The sequence below is a fragment of the Heterocephalus glaber genome, unplaced genomic scaffold, assembly GCF_053883595.1.
Source record: "Heterocephalus glaber isolate CG9 unplaced genomic scaffold, H.glaber_assembly_v1.0 deba00001761, whole genome shotgun sequence".
Lineage (NCBI taxonomy): Eukaryota > Metazoa > Chordata > Mammalia > Rodentia > Bathyergidae > Heterocephalus > Heterocephalus glaber.
In genome coordinates this window covers 3,208,834-3,224,289 of record NW_028258458.1, presented here as the reverse complement: position 1 = coordinate 3,224,289, position 15,456 = coordinate 3,208,834, and the positions used below count along the sequence as shown (strand labels likewise).

General features: G+C 38.8%; 2 protein-coding genes across 2 annotated transcripts in view; both read left to right on the top strand.

Annotated features, from left to right (window-relative positions):
• Nucleotides 1–4,446, top strand: part of LOC101701646 (vomeronasal type-2 receptor 116-like) — a 34,287-nt gene extending 29,841 nt beyond the window's left edge. The window contains exons 2-4 of the mRNA XM_087201831.1: nucleotides 148–433; nucleotides 2,863–3,823; nucleotides 4,433–4,446. Coding sequence (XP_087057957.1) covers nucleotides 148–433; nucleotides 2,863–3,823; nucleotides 4,433–4,446 — 1,261 coding nt within the window. The remainder of the gene's footprint in view (nucleotides 1–147; nucleotides 434–2,862; nucleotides 3,824–4,432) is intronic.
• Nucleotides 4,447–4,579: 133 nt separating this feature from the next.
• On the top strand, nucleotides 4,580–13,343 carry LOC147821142 (vomeronasal type-2 receptor 116-like). Its single transcript, XM_087201830.1, has 2 exons — nucleotides 4,580–4,646; nucleotides 12,412–13,343. The coding sequence occupies exons 1-2, from the start codon at nucleotides 4,595–4,597 to the stop codon at nucleotides 13,341–13,343; spliced, it is 984 nt and encodes a 327-aa protein (XP_087057956.1). The 5' UTR covers nucleotides 4,580–4,594.
• Nucleotides 13,344–15,456: the final 2,113 nt, after the last annotated feature.

Below are 15,456 nucleotides of genomic sequence, written 5' to 3'. Positions count from 1 at the left end.
ATAGAGTGTATTATATGATTATGAGGGAGAAACTCATAAATGATATAATGATATTTGTGATATCATCCCATAAATCATATTGTACTGTGTTGTAAAATAATCATGAATTGGGCCTTTTCCATAAAGAACACTATGTTCTCTATACAGGATTGTGTCTAACAACTACCAGACTGTTCTTGCCTTCATTTTTGCCATAGAAGAGATCAACAGGAATCCTCATCTTTTACCCAACATATCTCTAGGATATGAGTCACATAATTTTCTTTATAGTCACTGGAGGATGTTGGAGAGTTCCCTCATTTTACTCACAGGAGAGGATGAAATCCCAAACTACACCTGTAGAACAGAGACCAAGTCTGTTTCAGTGCTAACAGGAATCTCATGGGCAACATCTCAAATTGAACCACTGCTAGAACTCTACAAATTTCCACAGGTGAGAGTGGGTCAGATTGGAACAATGAAACCACTTCCTTGTTAGTTCCATTTTCCAGTGCCTCTGATAGGTTTCAAAAAAAGACTCAGTGTTATGGTTTGTGTCTTGTTATTCCCTCAAAGCCTCATGCATTCATAGGGCTTCTTCAGAGGTGGCTGAATCTAAAGGGTGTAAAGCTGTGATTAAGGGTGTGTGATTACTAAATCAGTCCACTGGTTGGTTCGGCACCATCCTCATCCCAGGAGCCTGGATAAAATAAAAGGGGCAGAAAGATGCTGTTAAGGTCCCTTGTTGCTTTTACTACCTTGTGGCTGCCATAACTGTTTCTCCTCTGTGAAGCCCCTATACCAAGTCATCCTGCCTTGGAGTCAGCCAATTATGGAATGAAACCTCTACAAACTGTGAGCTAAATAAACCTGTCACCTTTAACTTTGGGTGTTAGGTATTTTGTCTCAACAACAAGAAAAGTAAGAGAGAATTTGGTACCAGAGAAGTGAGGTCATTTCTGTGACATTACCTAACTAAATAACTCAAGAGCCTTTGGACTTGGCTTGTTGGAAGAGAAGAGTTAGGAAAGGTTTGGAGATGCTTTATGAAAGAGCAGAGCTGGAACACCTTGGGTTGTTCTGTATGGCAGATTTTAATCAGAGCTCAGAAGATCAGAAAGCCAGTAAAGACCAGGCTCAGGAGGTTTCTTCTCAGAAGAAGAACCACATTGGCTGCTGGACTACAGACGATGTGTGTTATGCATTGGCACAAAATTTGTCTGCATTGTGTTCGTGTCCAGAGCCTTAGCCAGAGATTGAGATTAATGACAGAAGTCTAATTAATCTAGAAGGAGAAATTTCAAGGCAGTCTAATGTTGAGCCCATGGCATGGATACTGTTGGGAGCTTTAGCCAGATTTATGTTGGGGATCAAGAGCAAAGAGCCCAGAAGAATGATTTAAAACATTTTGAGTGTAGCCATTAAGGAAACTCCAGTAATTTTGTAGCCTACAAAGATAGAGCAGAGGAAGGGCCAGGGATTTAACTCAGTGGTTCCATTCCTGCCTTGCAAGTGTGAGATCCTGAGTTCAATCCCCAGTACCAGAAAGAAAGATAGAGCAGAGGAGATCTTGATTGCTGAGAAGAAACAGGAGAATAGAAAAGATAGCCTGAAGGAATCACAAGAAGAGCAGGACCCCACCTTTTGCCACCTCAAAATTGCAAAAGTGAAAGACTGCTTTGAGAAAAGAGCCCCAGAGCACCATGTTCCAGAATGGCTGTGACCTAGGGAAGTTGTTTTTTGTGATTTTGTTCATAGGTGCTCGACTCCTACAGCCAAGAGAAAAGGAAGCCTGATTACTGCTCCAGCTGGCAGTAGACTTTGGTATCATCCATATGGTTTTAGGCACATGCAAAGTGCAGGAGTGGTGGGGTCAGGAAGGCTTCCACTCAGATTGCAGAAAACCTGGGAGGCCAGGCAGTGTGCCCCAGTAGGGCAGTGTATGAAGCTGTAAGTGTGAAACCAAAGGTGCAGTGGAGACCCCAGAACTTTGGAGAACCCAGAAATATGGATCATCTGAGGAAAATTGCAAGGAGGGAGCAGAGCCAGACCAAGAGAGAAGCCATTGGAGCTACAACCACCAGGAGTGCCCTAGGAGGGGAGCCACCCAACCCCTTTGGACTTCACAGATTTTCTCAGGTGCTGGAAGTGGAACTGTGGATTTGATGTTTGTCCTCTTGGGTTTGGGAAGTGCTTTGGTCCCATTTCTTTGTGTCCTCCTGTTTGTAACTTTTGGAATGGAAATGTCTATCTTGTGCCATTGAATGTTGGAAGTGTTTGATTTTCTTTTCATTTATACAGAGGCTTATGACCAAGAATTTGCTTAAATATCAGGGGAGACCTTGGACTTGAACTTTTCTGCAATGCTGAAACAGATAGGACTGTGGCAACTCTTGAAGATGGACTAGATGCCCTTTTGCATAAAGGGATGTACATGAGTCTTTGTGGGTCAGGGTTGGAAGGTTAGGTCTGAGTCTAGATGTCCTCCCATAGCCTCATGCAGTCATACAAACTGTGACCTAAAAAAACTTTTCCCCTTTTAACTTTGAGTGTCAGGTATTTTGTCTCAGCAATGAGAAAAATAACTAACACACTAGGTTATTTATCTATTAGAATGTATAATTTTAAAAGTACAGTACACAGACTTGGTGGGTTAGTCACAATTCTATTGTAGGCAGCAAAGAAGAGGGAGAGAAAAACCATAGTGGTTTCCTAGAGGGCTATGTTTGGCAAGTTATTTTCTAAAAAGAAAATCATGTAAGCATTGAGATAATGAGAAAGATGAAAGAGTATCTTTTCCCCACCACTTCCTGCTAGTACTTACTAATCTTCAGGTGTCTATGTGAGTACTTCCTTATATTGCTTCCATGTTTTTCCTTTTAGGTTACGTATAGTTCTTTTGACCCCATGGTGAGTGACAATGGCCACATTCCTTATCTCTATCAAGTGGCCCAAAGGGATACATCTCTGGCTCTTGGCATGGTTTCATTGATGCTTCATTTTAGCTGGACTTGGGTGGGACTGGTCATCCCAGAAGGTCATAAAGGTCTTCAATTTCTCTCAGATGTGAGAGTGGAGATGGACAAGAGCAGAATCTGTGTAGCATTTGTGAAAACGATCTCAACTCCTCTTGTGTCCTTTGCCTCAGTTGTACAGCAAAAATTTATCCTGACCACGGAAACATCATCAGTAAATGTGGTTATCATTTACTATGATACTGATGGTCTAGATGATGTAACCTATAATATAGGGCAATATGTAGTGACATGGCAAGTCTGGGTGACAAACTCACAATGGCATGCTGACATGGCTGGAAGAAATTTTATACTTGGCTCATTCCATGGGACTCTCATTTTTTCAATACATCATGAAGAGATTTCTGGTTTTAAAAATTTTCTCCAGGCAGCCAGCCCTTCCAAATACCCAGAAGACACTTACCTCACTAAGTATTGGTTCCAGAATTTCCATTGCTCTTTTTCTGATTCTGACTGTGCATTGAAGGACTGTACACCCAATGCCTCTTTGGCCTGGTTGCCTGTGAATCGTTTTGACCCGGCTATGAGTGATGAGAGTTACAATATATACAATGGTGTTTATGCAGTGGCCCATGCCCTCCATGAGATGCTTCTTCAACAAGATCAAATGCAACCAGTTGGGAACAAAGAATCAATGGTGTTTTCCTCCTGGCAGGTAATGAGTCTTCCACTGGTTGTCAGGTGCTGTATCAAGATGTCTTTCTTAATTTATTCCACAAGTTCTCTATACAAGAAGTGTAGGATATTTTCTCTAAAATACAAAAGGTTATGTACCATACTCATTATTATGCAGGCAAATATTGAGCTGAGTAGAACTGGTCATCAGCTAAGAATCCACTGGCAACTAGACATTAGGAGCTGGATAGTAGGCAAGATTTTGCTTTGGTTCCAAACAATGACAACGCCCTGCCCAACTAATGGTTTCATTTTTTAAAATCTAAGTATTTCTCATGAAGTCATTAATAGCAGGAAAAGTGTTAGTTATTTTTTTTAAAAATCCAAATCATGCTAAACTGTATAATGAATACATTATTTGAATTTTCTCATTTAATTTTGCAACCTCTTTTGGTATTTATAGTCTTATTTTGCAGATAGGTGCTGAGAGAAGTATCAGAGAAAAAAATGTGTGTTGGAAGCAGTGATTCCACATTTGACTTTTGCTTAAGACATATCTAAACTGTTTGATTAAATAGGCTTGGATGAAGTATTTTCTCCTGGAACCAGATGACATTTTAGGAACATTGTGATATCTTAGTTCTCCATAAACTTTTATCTGTTATACTTCATTTGATGCCACTGTTAACATTGCATTATGAAAAACGAATTAAAGACCATTAAGTTTTTCATCATTGATGATTTCTGCATTAATTATGGAATCTGATTCAGGATGTCTCTTTTAGCTCCACCCCTTTCTGAAGAACCTCCAATTTAACAATCCTGCTGGAGACCAAGTGACTTTGGATGACACAAGGAAATTGCATGCAGAGTATGACATTCTCAATTTTTGGAACATTCCCGAAGGCCTTAGACTTAAGGTCAAAGTAGGAACATTTTCCCCACATGCTCCATTTGACCAACAAATGTCTTTTTCTGATGATATGATTGAGTGGGCCACAGGAATTACAGAGGTGTGTGGGAACTACCAGTAATCATAATGAATTTCATTAATCACAAATAACCAAATTATTGTTGAAGTTTTTGTGCCCAGAATTTTGGTAATAAAATGGCCATATATGGAATTTGAACATTTCAAAGTCCAATTTGAAGCATTTTCTATTTATCAGCTTTCTGATCAATGGGAAAGGAACATATTTATAAATCTATTCTTTTATTAAAATGATGTTTCATTTTAGTAAATAAACATATTCAATTATATCATTTTATTTCTTTGTACAATTGTCCCTTGACCTACAAACTCAATTCATTCCTGAGGGCTGGTTGTAACTCGAGTTGGTCAGTGAAGGCTCAGGCTCTGATACATTCCTTCAAAATCTCTCTCCTGTATACAGCAGATCTCAGTGTCCTTAGAGAGACATTGGCCCAAGATTTCTCAATTAACCCCATCCAAGACAGGATGCTGGAATGTTCCTTCCAGACTCTTTAAGGCTGAAATCTGTATCTGAGACCATCTGGAAGTACCGGTGACTCAAGACTTTGACCATAAGTTAAAAATTGAAATTCTGGTCATAACTGAAGTTTGTAAGTCAGACAAGTTGGAACTCAAGGGCCCACTGTATATACAAATTAATTTTATCACTTTAGTTCTGAAGGAGTAATGATCTAAGCAGTTAATAACCTATCTGATTGTCCCCAGACCCCCCACTCTGTATGCAGTGAGAGTTGCAGTCCTGGGTTCAGGAAATCTCCTCAGGAGGGAAAGGCTGCCTGCTGTTTTGATTGCACCCCTTGCCCAGATAATGAGGTAGCCAATGACACAGGTAAGACCTTCCCCTATGGGCAGACTCTCTACTTCTATTGCATATTTACCCCATGATCCAGGAAATGGAAAAAAATCATGTAGAGAATATCAATAATGAAATTCTTTCTTCCTATAGTTAGAAATTTGCTTATTTTACTCAGTATAATTACGTCTTAAAAACACATTCTGTCTCTTGAACAATACTTTGATTTATTTTTCTTTTCACTCTCTTCTATTATTCTCTCCTTCTCCTCCTCCTCCTTCTTCTCCTCCTCTTCTTTCTTCCTTTACTTCTCCTTCCTCTTGACAATGCTCAGGACTGAGTAGGACACACTCTATCAATGAGCTATATCCCCAGCCATTTTTACTTAGCTATTTTTAGAAAAAAATCTCACTAAGTTGCCTCAGGTTGGCCTCAAATTTATGATCATCCTGTCTCAGCTTATTGATTACTTGGGATTATTGGTATAAACCACTGCACCTGTCTACTTTGATTTATTTTTCTAATCACATTGAATACATTATTTCCTCAATAATACACCTTCTGCCACTTGGTATCCACCTCACCACATGGCTTTGCTGTATAAAACATCTTTAAAAAGTGACATGGGCAGGCCACCCCCTTTCCCATCCCCCTTCTGTCTCTCTTAGGCAGAAGCTTTCTTTCTCCCATTAAATTTTTCCTACTCTTAACCTCCATTGTTCCTAGAATTCATTCTTTGGTTTTAGAGAGCACAAATTCACGTTTTGGATATCTAGCAGGTTTGGGAGTCATATCTCTGCCCCCTACATCATTTTGGAGGTTCCAGGGAGATTACTGGTCTGAGGAATTGAGAAGTATAAGGGTCTCAAAGATTTCATTGATTCATGAATTCAATAAATAAGTTCTTCTGGCAGAGGAGGAGGCTGCCGGGCCAACCTACCACCACTCCCAGCACAGAGGAGGTGAGCCGAGTGGGTGACAGCAGCAGCCCACCACCAGCCCCACCCGGTGAAATGAGAAGACGGATAAACAAGCCTCAGAAACAGACTACCAGATCACCTACAGCAACCTCAAAGGGAAATGAGATGGAACACTCTGACACTCGACAATCTGGACTCCCTGAAATAGCAACGAAAGAGGATCTGGAAAAAATGAAATCAGAAACAATTTCTCACGTAAGAGCAGAGATTGTGCCCATAGTGTAAGACATGATTAATAAATCTAGAGAGGACACAGACAAAAAAAAATAGAGGAATTGAGGAACATGATGGAATCCCACTATAAGAAACAAATGGAACCCATAAAACAAATGCAAACAGATTTCCAGGAGATTAATAACTCCATTGAAAGTTTATGCAGCAGAATGAGACAATGTGAGGACAGAATTTCAGATATAGAAGATAAGATTGCAATTAGTGACCAGGAAAAGAAAAATTGCTTCCAAATGGTAAGGCACAACAAGAAATCAATCCAGCAACTGCTAGACAATGCAAAGAAGAATAACGTAAGACTGATTGGAGTCAATAAAGAAACAGGAGAGAGTGCAGATGTCTAAAAAACTGTTCACAGAAGTGATGGCCAAACACTTCCCAAGCAGGGGGAAAGAATTTGACATACAGATAAGTGAGGCATATAGGACTCCAACTACATTTGATTAAAAAAATGTACACATAGACATATAATTGTTAGGATTCCAGAAACCCAACAGAAGAACAAAGTTCAACAAGCAGTTAGAGAAAAGAAACAAATCGCATACAAAGGAAAGCCCATCAGAGTCACAACAGACTTCTCAACGCAAACACTCAAGGCAAGAAGAACTTGGAGTGACATATTCCAAGCCCTAAAGGAAAACAGCCTCCAACCCAGATTGATGTACCCTGCAAAACAATCTTTAAAAATTAATGGTGAAATAATATACTTTCATGACAAAGAGCACCTCAAAAACTTCATGAATATCAAACCAGCACTCCAAAAATTTTAGACAATATTCTATGAAAAGACAAGGAAGATCACAACTCCAGGAAGCACAGCAGAAAGAACCCATCAGGCACGACAAGAAATTAGATGCAAAGAGGGAGAATCCAACAAAAAGAAAAAGTCATGACAATGATGTCAATACATATCAGTTAAAACAGTCAATATTCATGGTCTCAATTCACCAATCAAAAGAAATATATTGACATAATGGGTCAAGAAGCAAGATCCGACAATATGCTGCATACAAGAAACACCATTAAAAAAGAAACTCAGACTGCAAGTTATAGGATGGAAAACCATGCTCCATGGGATGGGAAACCAAAAAAAAAAGCAGGAGTAGCTATGCTCTTTGCAGATCAAGTAGATTTCAAACCAACACTGATTAAGAGAGACAAAGAAGAACACTACATTCTTATAAAGGGAACAATCCAAGAGGAAGAGATGACAATCATAAATATCTATGCACCAAATACTAGTGTGCCCAACTATATAAAACAAATACTAACGGACATGAAAAATCATATCAGCACTAATGCAATAGTAGTGGGGGAACTCAATACCCCACTGTCACAAATGGATCCATCAACTACACAAAAACAAGCAGTAAAATACTAGAACTCAATCAAACTCTTGAACAAATGAACTTAACAGATGTTTACAGAGTCTTCCACCCCACACAATCAGAATGCACATTCTTTTCAGCTGCACACGGGTTGTTCTCCAAAATAGACCGCATACTCGCTAATAGAACATATTTAGGTAAGTGCAAAGGAACTGAAGTTGTCCCCTGTATATTATCAGACCATAGTGTGAGGAAATTGGAGATCCATAGCAAAAGCAACTGCAAAAATTTCATAAGCACATGGAAATTAAACCACACACTTCTGAATAAACAATGGGTCACAGAGGAAATTAAAGAAGAAATTAGACAGTTCTTCAATTAAATGACAATGACAATACAACATATCGAAATCTATGGGATACAATGAAAGCAGTCTTATGAGGGAAATTCATAGCAGTGAATACTCATATTAGGAAAACAGAGCCAGCCCAATGAAACAACCTGATGCTGCACCTCAAGCTTCTAGAAAAGGAAGAGCAGGACACACACAAAGCTCATACAAGGAAGGAAATTATAAAGATCAGAGCAGAAATCAACTCAGTGGATACTAAGAGAACGATACAAAAATCAATGAAGCCAAGAGTTGGTTCTTTGAAAGAATCAACAAAATTGACAACACCTTAGGCAATCTTACTAAAAAAAATGAAAGAAAAGGCACAAATGCATGCAATTAGGAGTGAAAAGGGTGAAATTACAACAGACCCAGCAGAAATCCAGAGGATCATCAATAGCTACATCAAGAATCTATATGCCAATAAGATGGAAAACACAGAAGAAATGGACAGATTCCTAGATACATATGAATTACCAAAGTTGAACGAAGAAGACCTAAAAATTCTAAACAACCCAATATCAACCAATGAAATTGAAAATGTAATTAAAAACTTACCAAATAAGAAAAGCCAAGGTCCTGATGGCTTCACTGCTGAATTCTACAAGACATTTAGAAAAGAACTACTGCCACTACTGTTTAAACTCTTCCAGGAAATTGAAAAGGAAGCAATACTCCCAAATTCATTCCTGGAAGCAAGCATCACCTCATTGCCCAAAGCAGAGGAAGACCCAACTGAAAAGGAGAACTATAGGCCAATCTCACTAATGAACATAGATGCAAAAATCCTTAATAAGATACTGGCAAATAGAATGCAGAAGATCATCAAGAAGATCATACAGCCTGACCAAGTGGGATTTATCCCAGGGATGCAGGGATGGTTCAACATACACAAATCAATCAATGTAATATACTATATCAATAGAGCTAAGTGCAAAAAACATATGATTATCTCAAAAGATGCAGAAAAAGCATTTGACAATATCTAACATGCATGTATGATAAAAACCCTAAAAAGAATTGGAATAGATGGTCTTTTCCTCAATCTGATAAAAGCCATCTGTGAAACATCAACAGCCAATATCATACTAATGGTCAAAAACTGAAATACTTCACACTAAAATCAGGAACAACAGAAGGATGTCCACTATCACCACTCTTGTTCAATATAGTTTGGGAAACAGCCACAGCAATTAGACATGAGAAAGAAATAAAAGGAATGAAGATAAGAAATGAAGAGGTCAGATTGTCATTATCTGCAGATGACATGATACTCTATGTAGAAGACCCCAAGAACTCCACCAAAAGCCTTCTACACTTAATATCCAAATTCAGTAAAGTAGCTGGATACAAGGTCAGCATACAAAAATCAATAACTTTCCTCTACACAAACAACAGACTCACTAAGAGAGAAATAGGGCAAACAATTCCTTTCACAATAGCATCCAAAAAACTGAAATACCTAGGAATCAACCTAACAAAAGAAATCAAAGACTTCTTCTCTGAAAATTAGAGCACTCTGAAAAGAGAGATTTAATATGATATCTGAAAATGGAAAGACATCCCTTGCTCCTGGGTAGGAAGGATCAACATAGTGAAAATGGCCATACTTCCAAAACTGCTATATAGTTTCAACACAATCCCAATTGAAATCCCAGCAGCATTCTTCATGGACCTTGAGAAAAGAATCAAAAAATTCATTTTGAACAAGAAGAGATCCAGAATAGCAAAAGCAGTTCTAGGTAACAGAGACAAGCCCCAACTGAAACTATACCACAAAGCTACTGTGATAAAAACAACATGGTCCTAGCAAAGAAACAGGCCCAAGGAGCAGTGGAACAGATTAGAAGATGCAGAAACAACTCCAGACACACTCAGCCACCTCATCTTTGAGAAAGGAGCCAAACACCTTCACTGGCGGAAAGAGAGCCTCTTTAATAAATGGGGCTGGAAAAATTGGGTTTCAACTTGCCAAAGACTAAAACTAGATCTATATCTCTCACCATGCACTAAACTAAAATGTAAATGGATTAAAGATGATCTGAATATTAAAACAGAAACACTAAACTGGCTGGAAGAGAGTTTAGGAAGAACTGTTGAAGATATTGGTGTAGGAAAAGATTTTATGAACAAAACCTCATTTGCCCATGAACTAGCACAAACAATCAACAAGTGGGATCTCTTCTTATTAAAAAGCTTCTGCACAACAAGAGAAACCACCAACAGTGTGAAGAGACAACCCACAATGTGCAAAAATATTTTCACCAGCTGTCACTTAGACAAAGGTCTACTATCTAGAATCGACACAGAACTTTAAAAAATAAGACCTCCCAAATTTAAAGATTCAATCCAAAAGTGTGCATCTGAAATGAACGGACATTTCTCACATAAAGAAGTAGAAATAGCAAATAAACATACGAAAAAATGTTCAACATCACTTGTCATTTGAGAGATGCAAATGAAAACAACACACAACACTGAGATTCCACATCATCCCAGAAAGAATGGCTGCTATCATGAAATCAACCAATAACAAATGCAAGTGGGGTTGTGGGGAAAGAGGAACCCTGCTCTGCTGGTGGTGGGAGTGTAGACTGGTGTAACCACTGTGGAAATCAGTATGGAGATACCTCAAAGAACTAGGACTGGAAGTCCCATTTGACCCAGCTATTCCCCTGCTGGGGATCTTCCCCAAAGAATTAAAAGAATCATACCACAGTGATATATGTGCCCGCATGTTTATAGCAGCACAGTTTGTAATAGCTAAAACTTGGAAACAGCCCAAATGCCCATCGAGTGGAGACTGGATAAAGAAGATGTGGTTTTTTAATAAAACAGAATGCTACTCAGTCATAAAAAATGAAAAATTAGAGACATTTATAGCTAAAAGGATACACATTGAGGTGATACTCTTAAGTAAAATAAATAGGGCATACATGTGTAAATACTAAGTTGTTTCTCTAGCGTGAGGAACTGAAAGTGTAAATAAGGACTAAATCGTATAATAGGTAATGTGAAAGAGCAAGGAAAGGGGCAATGGGGAAGGGGAATTGGGAGGGCTAAGGGAAAGGAAAGAAGGGAATGGAATTAATATGAGAAAATGAAAAAATGGAAACAAAGTCTTTGTAAATAGGGAGGGGTGGAGGCGTTGAAGGGAGGGCAGGGAAAGGGGGAAAAATAAGAACCAAGGGAGATTATGTACAGGTGCAAATTTCCAATGATGAATGTCATCATATTGTATACCTAAAATGTACCACTAAAATAAAAATTTAAAAATAATACACCTTCCTCCCAACCCACACTTTCTAACCTCCATCTCCACCATGAAATTTAACCCAAAATCTTATCACTGATTCTTTCTATTCTCTGAAAGTACATGGACACCCTATGGAAGACAATTATAGAGCACATTCTGAATTTCCCAGTGCCTAGCATAGTCCTTGACCCAAAGCAGGTGCTCGGAGAGATAGTGTTTGCTGTGAGACAGAAGAATTTGTTTGGTGGGCATCACATAAGTTTGAACTGATTAGATAGTATTGTATTGTTTTGTGCAAACAGAAAAATGCTGATATGAATATACCAGATAGAATAAATAATGTTGTTCAATACATCATTAAGCAATGGAAGATACTATTATCAGTTATTCTCTATGTGATTTCTTTTTACTTTATGTTTAGAAGACAAAGGAAGAGCCAGGCATGTGGGTCCCTGCCTGCAATCCAGCAATCTGCGGGCCAGTGGCAGGATTACAAATTTGAGCCCAGATTTGGAAATATATTAAATTAAATAGACCCCATCAAAATTAAACACTTTATTAGGGGCTGGTGATTTAACTTATTGAAAAGACCTTGAGTGGATTCCCCAGTATGAAAGAGAGAGAGAGAGAGAGAGAGAGAGAGAGAGAGAGAGAGAGAGAGAGAGAGGGAGAAGAAAAGAAAGCCAAAAAAAGGAAAAAGAATAAAGGAGGGCTGGTGGCTCAACATGTCAAATGAGCTTCTGAGCCTGCACCTGTGAATAATAGAGAAATAATAAATTTGACCTAATGAGTATTGAATTTCTCACTAGATATGGAGCAGTGTGTGAAGTGTCCAGATCATCAGTATGCCAACATTCAGCAAAACCACTGCCTTCTAAAAGTTGTGACTTTCCTGGCTTATGAAGAGCCCTTGGGGAAGGCTCTGGCTGGCACTGCCCTGAGTCTCACTCTCCTCACAGCTGCTGTTCTTGGGCTTTTTGTGAAGCACCGAGGCACTCCCATTGTCAAGGCCAACAACCTGGCCCTCAGTTACACCCTGCTCATCTCCCTCACCTGCTGTTTCCTCTGCTCCTTGCTCTTCATTGGCCATCCCAACACAGCCACCTGCATCCTCCAGCAGACCACATTTGCAGTTGTGTTCACTGTGGCTGTTTCCACTGTCTTGGCCAAAACTATCACGGTGGTGCTGGCCTTTAAGGTCACTGCTCCAGGCAGAAGGATGAGGCAGTTGCTGGTGTCAGGAGCACCTAACTTCATCATTCCCATCTGCTCCCTCATCCAACTCACTCTCTGTGGAATCTGGATGGGAACAAATCCACCCTACATTGACACAGATGCACACTCTGAACATGGCCACATCATCATCGTGTGCAACAAGGGCTCCCTCACTGCCTTCTACTGTGTCCTGGGATACCTGGGCTCCCTGGCCCTGCTGAGCTTCACTGTGGCTTTCCTGGCCAGGAACCTGCCTGACACCTTCAATGAAGCCAAGTTCCTGACCTTCAGCATGCTGGTGTTCTGCAGTGTGTGGGTCACCTTCCTCCCTGTGTACCACAGCACCAAGGGGAAGGTCATGGTGGCCATGGAGGTCTTTTCCATCTTGGCCTCCAGTGCGGGGCTGCTGGGCTGCATCTTTGGCCCCAAGTGCTACATCATTTTGCTGAGGCCAGAGAGAAATGAGAGAAATTCTGTGCATGCATTCAGAGATAAGATACAGTCTGTAAGAAAGAAGCCTTATTAAGTTAAAATATGTTTTTCTAAAATATGTAAGGGTTCTGAGGCCTAGCTCTTCATTTTTGCACTAAGATATTAATGTGAAAAACCACTTTCTCCATCCTGCCAGATCTGACTTCCAATAGTTCGTTTTGTAAAACAAATTTCTATCTATGTTCATACTTTTTTCTTCTATTATCTTTATCCAGTTTTAGGATTAGCACAATGTTGAGTTCCTAAAATGAGGGGAGAAGTGTTCCTTCTTTTTTCTGCTTTAAATGTTTGATATAATTTATCAGTTAAAATGTTTATGAGCCTGCTGTTGTCATATAGGTAGGTTTTCAAGCTAGGAATATACTTTCTTTAATAGGTGCTATTCAAATTTTATATTTCCTCCAGAGTTAGTTTCATTAATTTGTCTTCCAAGGTACTTCTTAGAAGTTGTCAAATTTATTTCAAAAAAGATTTTTGTGATATGCTTTCTATATCCTTTTAAATTCTGTAAAATCTGTGGTAATGTCTCCTAGATCTTAATATTGTAATTTTAAAAATGTATAACTGATAATGTGTAACAGGAAGAAAAGGTCTAAAAGAGCAGGGGAATTGGGAGCAGTAGGGGAAGGGAAAAAAGGGAAAGGAAAAAATATGAGAAGAAGAAAAAAATGGAAACAAAGTCTTTGCAAATAGAGAAGGGTGGAGAGGGTGAAGGAAGGGCAAGGGAAGGGGAAAAGAAATAAGAACCAGAGACTCATGTAATGGTACAAGATCCCAATGATGAATGTAACTGTATTGTATACCTAAAATGTACCAATAAAGTTAATGGGGGAAAAAAAGATATTAATGTGAAGATGTCACATGGGAAACAAGTCAGTGAATAACCTTCTCTACTTTCACTAATAGTTTTAAAGTCATCACCACATATGAGATTCTCCTTATCAATTTTAATTTATTCTCTATTTTTATTCTATTAAATTTGTAGTCAAGCCTAGTATTTGTGCTTAACTTATTTATTTATTTATCTTTGGTACCAGGGATCAAACTCACAACCTAGTGCTTGCCAGGCAGCTGCAGAACCACTGAGCTACTTCCCTGGCTCTTCACTCTGATAACAATATTCATTTTTGTCTTGTGTTCCCATTGGTTTCTCAATCAGTTTTAATAATTTGTTATATGGTAAATTTTGTCTGAAAGCAAGTATATTTTTCAATTTTCTAATACAATTCAAGTATTGTTTTTTCTGTTCTAATATTACCATGCTTTTAATATGCTGATTATAATATGTTTTGCTAACTGGTTATGTATTTCTCTTCTGACATTTGCCTTTTAATATTTTTTAACCCTTAGAGTACCAAATTCTTTTTCCTTAGTAGTACATATTTGTTGTAATGACATTTACATTCATCTTAGGGTGTAGGCACATATACATAACACATCTTGACTCTTGTTTATTCCTCATTTTTCTTTCCCTCTTCACCTCCCTCCCTCTCTTCTTCTCTAAATCTTCTGTCTTCATTTTCATTATTGTTAGTTTATTTTCTTGACCATTGATGCTAATATTCACTATGGGTATTGGTTGGAGTACCAGTCACATTTTAAATCTTTTTATTTCTCTTCCCCTCAACCCCTTCCCTTTCTCTTTATCTCCTGGCACTTCTCATTTATAAAAGCCCTATCTCTTTATTTCCTTCTGTCATTCTCATGTTTTGCTCTTTATCTGTACTTTGCTTTACTCTATTGAGACATGCCATATGGTATTTAAGCTTGTGTGTTGTGTTTATTTCACTTAACAATATATTTCCCAGGCATATCCATTTTTCTACAAATGTCTCAGATTCATCCTTTTTATAGCTCAGTAGTACTCCATTATGTATAGATACCATATTTTCTTTATCCTTTCATCCATTAATGGACATGCAGGCTGCACAGATATATGTCTCTGGCACATCCCTGATCATGTTGGTTGATGGGAAAAACAGACTGCTGAGCTCTATGTTGAATGTGGACAGGAGGGTGGGGCCTAGGACTCACCTCATTTAAGTGCATTTGACTGGGGCTGGAGGGGTTCCCTTTTCCACTGAGTGATGGGCAATAGGTAGAAATATTCATGGATAAAGAGCCCCCTGGAGGCTGGGAGGACACTT

Coding starts and splice junctions, on each gene's coding strand:
- LOC147821142 (XM_087201830.1), top strand. CDS start 4,595: ATGTCTTTTTCTGATGATATGATTGAGTGGGCCACAGGAATTACAGAG. Junction 4,647..12,411: donor CACAGGAATTACAGAGGTGT/GTGGGAACTACC, acceptor ATTTCTCACTAG/ATATGGAGCAGTGTGTGAAG.